Below are 8,873 nucleotides of genomic sequence, written 5' to 3'. Positions count from 1 at the left end.
CTATTAAGTTTCTCAATGCTTCACATATTTCAAACCTCTCAGTCCAGTCCAGGATGCTTTAACTCCAGGTGAAATCCCTCCCGAGAGTGTATATCATACCTCAAACCTCTTGATCCAGGATGCTTTCACTCCATCTCCTGAGAGTGTATCTCGTACTTTAAACCTCTCGGACCAGGATGCTTCCACTCTAGGTGAAATCCCTCCCGAGAGTGTGTTTCATTCAAATCAAATCTCAATCAACGAAGTTCTTATTTAAGAAGCCGAAAGGTTAGCCGAAAGGAAAGTCGAAAGGTAAACAAGCCTTCAAACAATATGTTATCAATTTTTACCAAGTTAGAAGTCGGAAGGTTAACCGAAAGAAAGACTGAAAGGTTGACAAGATTTCAACCAATATTTTATTGCTTTTCAACAAGTTATAGGCCGAAAGGTTGGCCGAAAGATAAATCGAAAGGTTGATAAACTTTTAACCAATATTTTATTGATTTTCAACAAGTTATTATGAAAACCTACAAGGTCGAAAGATCGAAAGTTTCAAACACATTTTAAAATTGATTAGAGTTATTTTATCACAAGTTAAGAACTTTCATAAGTTCAAAAATAATAAAGATAACATAAGACACAACTTTTAACACTTAGTCATTTTGTTTCATATATTTATCCATATATACCGAAAGGTTAAAAGATTGAAAGGTCGATGTTGATAAAGCTATTATATTAAAAAGTTACCCCATTACAAAAATGGCAAAATACATCAAAATTCAACTATCAGTAACTTAGAGCCATTACAAAAAATTAGAAGCTATAGCTAAATCATTCTTAATATTAATATGCTCATTGCCATGCACAACCTCTTCTTCCGACATTTCATCATAAGGAATGTCTTCAACTGAGATAAGTTCATCATTGTGAAAATCTTTACCAACATCAAAGTTTCCTTCATCTATGGGGATCTTATTAAAGTGTTTAGCCTGTTGAAGAGCTTTAGAGAAACCCAATTCGTGTTGTTCAACAACAAAGCTCTCGGCTTTGGATAAGTTTTTCTTCACTTAACTAATCTTAAGATCTAAATGATGAATCTTCTCAGTATCAGCTTGCTTAGCAGCAGATAAATCAAACAAGTCTTCCTTCAATCTTTGATTTTCACTTTGAAGTTCCAACATTTTTGCAGATAACCTAGCAATTTCATCCTTCAATGATTCTTTTGTACTTTCATGTTCAACCGAAAACTATTTGATTTGAGTGGTCAGTGATAAATTGGCCTCAAGAGTGGATTCAAGACTATTGCTGAACTCAACCAAATTTTTCTTCATTTTTTCGAATTCAGAAGAAGAAATACCATTCATGATTTTTTCTCTAATCATCTTAGCAATCAGAAAAGAGCGGGCCGCAAGCTCAATTGTTGAATTTGTCAAAGAAGAAACATTGGTTGTTCTAAACATTTCACGAGAAGGACCATCAAGATTGTCATGCACAAATTTTGAAAAACGATGAAGCACCGAAAATGGTTTCGAGGAGGGGTTGGGAGGAGCTTCCGGATGCATGACGATGGTACTTGGGAGAAGAATATGATCATCTACCACTTTTCTCTTTTTTCCTTTTCTTAACACATTCATTAGTAATGTTCCCGACATCAACGGTCTCAACCACAACTTCAACTCGAGAAATGGTTTGAATGGCTTCAAACTCTCTTTCATGTTGAACTTCTCTTACATGTTGAGGAGTGGAACGACCAGATTTGGCAAACAACTTTGAAATGTAAGCTCGACCTTACGGATTAGTAGCAGACATTAAACCTGAAAGTCAAGACATAATTTAGCAAAGTTAAAATTCTCTTGTTAAAAAAAGAAAAAATTGAAAAAGATACATACCAATAACATTAGGAGAATAAATCAAAATTTTAGAAAGAAAATTTCGAAGGATTGAAGAATAGTGATACCGAGAAAAATATTCTCGAACTTTCGGATTAACCCAATCATAGCCGAAACGAAGACTTCAATTTTCTTCTGCCCTCTCGGCTCTTTCTTCAGCTTCAAGATCTACAATTTCTTCACTTGAACTCATATCACTACTTGCTTTATTCTTCACAACAGAAATGGTGGCAGATGAAGCAGTCAAATGGATATCCTTATTCATCTAAATCACGTTCCTGGTAGCCCTGTTACTCACGCCTGAAAATCTCGAAAACTCATCCGAAACAGAAACAAAGCTTGAAGAAAACATAATACATTTCAAGAATATTTGCCTAAAATCTCTCAATCAAACACTCATCTAGATCTCTCGGATGCAAGAATACAAAAGTAAGAAAAGCGATAAGGTATACAATTTTCAACCAAGTATTTATAGTGTTCTTAAAACTCTTATACACGAAACATCATAATATCATGATGGTGATGACTTTCACGTCAAGCGGCACAGTAAAAGCAACACCCGCAAAACGATGCAATTTCTTCTTACACAGGCGCATTTAATATGCAAAATCTCATCAATGCGAAAATCAAATATATTCCGAAGAAATCTCTACTCTGGTAAGCATTTAATGCGTCTTCTCGCTCCTTCTAATAGGCATTTCGTCTTTTCAAATTTCTCATGCCTAGGGGGGCTAGTGTATTATTGTCTATAGCCAAGAGGTTGGCCGAGAGGTGGACCGATAGGAAAACCAAAAGGTTGGCTGAAAGGTGAAAATTAAATAAATAAATAAATAGTTATTGTGGCAAAACCCATCTAAAGGACCTAAAACATAAAAGGGTGTGTTTAAAGAAGATCAGGTTCAAAGAATAAAAGTCCAACTGGGTTTTAAGCCCAATAAGAAAGTGTCATAAATAGGTGATCAACCCAAGAGGTAAGTAGAGTGAATTTATCTGATAATTAACTAGTAACAATTCTGACTTTTACATCGGAGCACCTTTCAGGTACACACACTCATCTGTGAGAGGAGACTAAGACCAAGAACCGAGAGATCCAGTTGACCTAGCCCGGAGAAGTGAGAGTCTACAAGTCATATCCAAGTCTAAGCCGAAAGTCCAAATAGAGAACTCGCACCGAGAAGTCAACATCTTCGGAAGAAAGAAGATTGTTTCTAGGTCCTTGCACATCTTCTATTGACGCTTATCTACTCCCACAATCAGTCAAATTTATTAAACAATTTTAATAATAAATATTGTGTATACTTAAATGTAAATCAAATTATTTTATCTAAAATGATTTTGGAGTATTTTTCTTCACATTTTTTAACAATACTCGTTTTTTTTTTCTTTATTATTGGAAACGACAGTTGAGTTTGTTTTATGTTCTATTTTCTAATATCAAAATAGGATTTAATATCACTGTTTGTTATTCTTTCTTGGAGTCTCAGCAATGTAGTAGAAAAAACACAGATACAAAAATACAAGTTAGCTAACAAGAAAAGAATGTGTGAATAGAAATTAATGAACCTTGATAATACTTGCAAGCTACGAGACACATTATATAAGGTTACGAAAGTGAAAAAGAAACAAAGATTTGGTCTCTCGCTTAGTGGAAACAATTATCTTTTTTATACCTATAATTTTAAATAGACTGAAGTAAATGTTAAGCTTTGTATTTTAATTAATTTTTTATTAAAACAATTTGTTTTATTAAGTGTCAAAAAGTTGTTATTTTTCTATTGAGTACATGTTGATTGTTTTTTTTCTGTCCTCACATAATTGTTATCTTGCATAATAATAGGTTACATATCTTCATATGTAAAATGAAAAATAATATTCAAATGCTTAACTTTAAAAACTAACAACATTATTTCACCTTCACACCAACTTAACCAATTTTTATCATACAAAATTAATTATTGATCAATTCTAAAAAAATTCAAAAGTAAAATAAATTGAGAGTTGATCCAAGTTTCTTCAACCAAGTTAAATCTCCATATTCAAGTATTCACAATTACTAAAACAAATTCATTACACTTACTTTCATTACACTTACTTTCTCAAATTAGACAACATCAACTAACATAATTTCAAAAATTATATTAATACAATCACAATTAACCATATTAGACACAACCATACAATCATAAACAAAATAATGAATTTTCAAACTGAACCTATCACATCCAAATTTTGAGTTGTTATAATATAATCTAATATTTATCACTATTTAATACTATATCCATAACTCTCATCTTCAACAAAAACAATTTTCAATAAACAATCATAATTGTTTAATCAATTTAATAAAAATAAAAAAATTAATTCAAATATCTCACCAAATTTTTTCAAACTTTAATATTTCATATATCTTTTGAGTTCAATCTCAAATTTAAAAATAAAAAATGCTACGCAATGTAATATTATGAGCAGATATTTGCTAAAGGCACACCAGACGAGGGCTACTATGGCATTTTTTTTTTAAAATAATGTCAAAAGTAAAACAACTCAATTTGTTTTATTACATTCCACACCTGACACAAACTAATTCTTCTTTCGAGATTCCGACACGTTATGTTTAAGCTTTTAAATTCAACTTTAGATTTAAAAGTATAGTATGGAAAATACAAGTTTCACACTTTTTTTTCTCTCACTCTTCTATTCCACAACCCTTTTTAATAATAAAATATTATATTTAATTAATAAATAAATATAAATACAATTTTAAAATAAAATATTAATATTAGTGGTTGGCAAATGGGAGTGTAAAAAAATTACAGTGTGAACCTAGTCCTAAAAGTATTTATCCATCATAATCAAACAAAACATCAAATTACATGAAACAAACAGCCATGAAACAAAAGTATGTTCAATTTATCATGACTCAATCATGGGTTTAGTCTCCTATACTTTTCAGTAAATAATAATGAAAATTGTGATTTACCGTGTTTAGTAGATAAGAGAAAATAGTAAAATAAAAAAAAGTAAGTTGACAGAGTAAAACTATATCAGAAATAAAATGAAAAGTAGTGTGAATGGTTGAAAAAATAAGAAAAAATTTAATAAAAAAATGGAAGAAAAAAATCTATAGTCTCTACATTTTCTAAAACTTGTTTTCCTCCATCCAAGTTAATATTAATTATTTTCCATCCATCTTTGCTCATTTCTAGACTAAATAAATTCTCTCAAAAAAAATTCTAGGAAGACCAACTTAAACCTTCTGAGAGAGTCTGCAACTTGAAAGCGTGCAAGAAGATGAAGAAGATTAATGGTGCCTTTGTATGATAATGAACAAAATGTAGGTTCAACTCAAAATGTTTTGTCTTTGAATATATTACAAAATGAACTTTAAGTCTAACTCAATCCAATAAAATCAGCTTATGAGATAAGGTTTGCACTCATAAAAAATAAGAGAGAGTTGAGAAATATAGAATGTGACTCTTAAAGGTGTAAGGTGTCATTTATATACAAAAGTTAGAAAGAGGATATAACCCTCAGGTTAACAAGTATTGAAACTAAATTTTGAAACTAATTACATGTCATGCTTGGACTTGGGGAATTCATGCCATGAGTGGATTTGGTCGTTACGGTAACTTGCTAGAATGAGGTTCCAACGAGGAAACACTGATCTTTCGCTTCAAACATTTCATGACAGTCGAAGAACTGAAAAACCTTTATCATACAACTGCGCAAGATCACCTTTTCCCCTACAATTTGTTTAGTTAAGGCATGGAACGTATGAGAAAAGGAGATGGTGGGTTAGGGACTTCAACAAAGCCTTCTAACATTTGCATGACCATCCCCATTGTTGGTCTCATTTCAGGTTGCTCATGAATGCACCATATTGCTATTTTTATCCATTTTTGTAGCCTCACATAGTCAGATAAGGCCTCTTCATCATTCTCCACCAGAACATCTGTTTTCCCTTCCATAAAGCAATCACAAGCCCAATCTGTCAGCAATGCCTTCTCTTCTTCCCCTGGCTCCATCATCAACACACTTCTTCTGCTGCAAATTATTTCCAACAACATTACCCCAAAGCTGTAAACATCCACTTTAACCGTCACAGCAACATTCTTGAACCATTCAGGAGCCACATATCCTCGGGTTCCTCGGATCATAGTGGTGGTTCTACTTTGGTCAGACAACAACAACTTGGCCAGCCCAAAGTCAGATATCTTTGGATTCAAATACTCATCTATCAGTATATTTTGAGGTTTTATATCACAATGAATAATAGGAGTGTCACACTCTTCGTGCAAGTACACCAACCCTCTTGCGATCCCCAGAGCAAATCCAACCCTTACATTCCATTTGGGCTTGGGTTGTCCAAACAGGATGTCTGCAAGATTACCATTGCTCATGAACTCGTACACCAATATTCTATTCATTCCCTCGTCACAAAATCCAATCAACCTGACCAGATTTTTGTGGCAGGTTCTACCAATGGAACTCAATTCAGTCCTAAATTCTTTCTCTCGTTCTTGTGCCAATCTGTCCAATCTCTTCACAGCAACCAGATGACAAGAACCTGCTTCTAGTTGCCCTTTGTAAACAAGGCCATAAGAACCTCTACCTATTTCCTCCTTAAAATTCTGTGTCGCCTTTTCCAATTTTTCATAAGTAAATGAATGCAAATTTGTTTCCAAAGGACTAATGGCAGCTGTGGAAACCCTATTCGCCTTTTTCTTCATGAGAACAAACAAAGCAACTGTAGCAATGAGAATACTGTTGAGGACAAGAGAACCAAGTAGGGGACCCAAAAGAAACAACTTACCGTTGTATTCTTTCTTTGAATCCGGAGCAGGGGAAAGTTCCTCGTCTGGATAAAAGTCACGAATAATTCTTGTTTTGATATAGACAAAATGTAGATCATGGACTGGTTCTTCTCTACCGTTACCAAGGGGAAATCTCTTCAGCCAACAAGTGTCGCCTCCTGAAACGACCATAGCACACATGCAATCTTGCAAGCAAAATTGCTGGCATTCCTGGCTAGAGTAAGGTTGTATCCTTTCATAATCCCCCTCTGGAAAATTAAAATCTTGAGCGGCATGCATTTCATATAGTTCCTCTGGCGGTGTTTGAACATCGGCTCCACAAGCGAGGGTGAAATTGGGTTGGCATCCACCAAATTGTTTACTTGGATCCAACAGCGAATACCCATAAGGGCATTTGCAGGTAGGCCTATGATTTTCCATGGAGCAGTAGCTATTATAGCCACAGGAACCGCTACCATACTGATAAGATATTGCATTGCAAATGTTGTCGGGAACATACCTCATGATTCTCCACCCTGGTTGAGCAGCGCTGTTCCGTGGATGATAATACTGCGTGAAAACTCCACTGAAGTCAAGCGTTGCTCTGTAGTAATTCACCTCAGGATCGAGATCGGAGCTATTCCATTGCGAACCTTGAGGTTGGATTGTAGTCCCATTTGTGGTGTTTACATAGATATCCCCAGACTCATTGAACACTAATGTTGAAGCAGCACCAGAGGCATCCAACACATAATAAGAGTTGTATTTCAGTGGAGAAGGCCATGCAAGAGGACTCAGTAACACATTACCATCCTTGAAATAAAGTTGGAACCTTCCACTTGTGTAATTGGTGTCTGTCAATCGAGAAGTTAGCATGCCTCCGAGTTGGAGAGATTGGTTAGGCAACAACGTGTCTGTGGGGTTCTCAAAGCTTTGCCACAGCTTTTCAGAGTTCTGATTGAGTAGAACAAAGTTGCCAGTGTCAAGCATAGATCCTACGGAGACAATAACACCTTCCAAGTTTGATGTCCATATGGAATCTCCTTTGGGACCTGCCAGTGTTAGCCCCGCTGATGTGATCCGAACATGTGATCCCGTTGGTGCTGTTGCAAGTTTGTTGTCTGTTTTTGCACTCCAAACAACGGTCTTGTCGGGTATCATGTCGTACCATATGGCAAGCATGAACAGGTTCTTATTGAGATCAGTGTTATTATCCAATGAGCGAAACCCAAAGGCAAAATGACCTGATGGAGAACGCCACACATCATTGTCATCGGTGGAAATTTGGGAACTAATATCAATGTCTGCAAAAGCTAAAGAAAGAAGATGAAATTGAAGACAGATAAGTGTTGGTATAAGGAGGGTTAAGGAAGCCATGGATTGAATTACGAGAAAACTAGAACAGTGGAGATGTTAATATGTAGTTTTTTGGTCGATGACTTATAAGAATTCAACCTCATCACAAACTCTCGTACCAGAAAATACTTGGAAGATGAGGGTAAGTAAGGTTACCAAGTCCTGAAAACTGTATCCAAAGAGTTTCACTAATTTCAATGTCGTCTTTTAATATTCTAAATTATTACAATACAATTCAACTTTTTTACGCATTCAATTCAAAATAACTTTTAAATTAACAATTCAAAAGTAACCTAGATGTATTTTATACAATGTTGTTTTAAATATGTCACCACCATGTTTGAGCCTTTTTTATTTTTTATTTTTTTATTTGTACCATATCATTGTGAATGAAATTTTAAATGTGAAATATAATGATCTAGGGATATCTTGAGGGTTGGAGTATTGTATTTGGTTACTAATTCTAGGGGTTAATTTTCTTTTGTAAAATGTGGAAAAAGAAAGTGGAAGCTTCAACGTCCTTCTCCTTAGTCGCCATTGCCACCAATGAAGTACCTCCACCATTTCCAAACTATAGAACTAGTTATTGAATAAGCATAAGAAAATTTAAGTGAGATCATCCACAACTTTATACATATTATATCCACCATTTTTACTACCTAAAGATACACAGAAATTTAATATACAACTCTTTAAAAATGAGAAAAATAAATAATACATTTACTGGCTTTTGGAATAGTCAAAATGAGTAACTCATGAAGAATACGAACTTTATTCAGTTCATTATAATAAAGTTATCTATCATTTCCGCACTTTAATTGTTTATATTTAACTGATGACTACTTTAGCATTGTTA

At 34.2% G+C, this 8,873-nt stretch overlaps 1 protein-coding gene across 1 annotated transcript; it reads right to left on the bottom strand.

The window, feature by feature from the left end:
* Window positions 1-5,348: 5,348 nt before the first annotated feature.
* Window positions 5,349-8,127, bottom strand: LOC137810473 (G-type lectin S-receptor-like serine/threonine-protein kinase LECRK3). Its single transcript, XM_068611740.2, has one exon. It carries the CDS (start codon window positions 8,036-8,038, stop codon window positions 5,627-5,629), a length of 2,412 nt encoding a protein of 803 aa, XP_068467841.1. The 5' UTR covers window positions 8,039-8,127; the 3' UTR covers window positions 5,349-5,626.
* Window positions 8,128-8,873: the final 746 nt, after the last annotated feature.

The sequence above is a fragment of the Phaseolus vulgaris genome, chromosome 2 (assembly GCF_051622355.1).
Source record: "Phaseolus vulgaris cultivar YP4 chromosome 2, ASM5162235v1, whole genome shotgun sequence".
Lineage (NCBI taxonomy): Eukaryota > Viridiplantae > Streptophyta > Magnoliopsida > Fabales > Fabaceae > Phaseolus > Phaseolus vulgaris.
Note: the sequence above shows the minus strand (reverse complement) of the source record. Positions and strands in the feature narration are given on the sequence as shown.

Coding starts and splice junctions, on each gene's coding strand:
- LOC137810473 (XM_068611740.2), bottom strand. CDS start 8,038: ATGGCTTCCTTAACCCTCCTTATACCAACACTTATCTGTCTTCAATTT.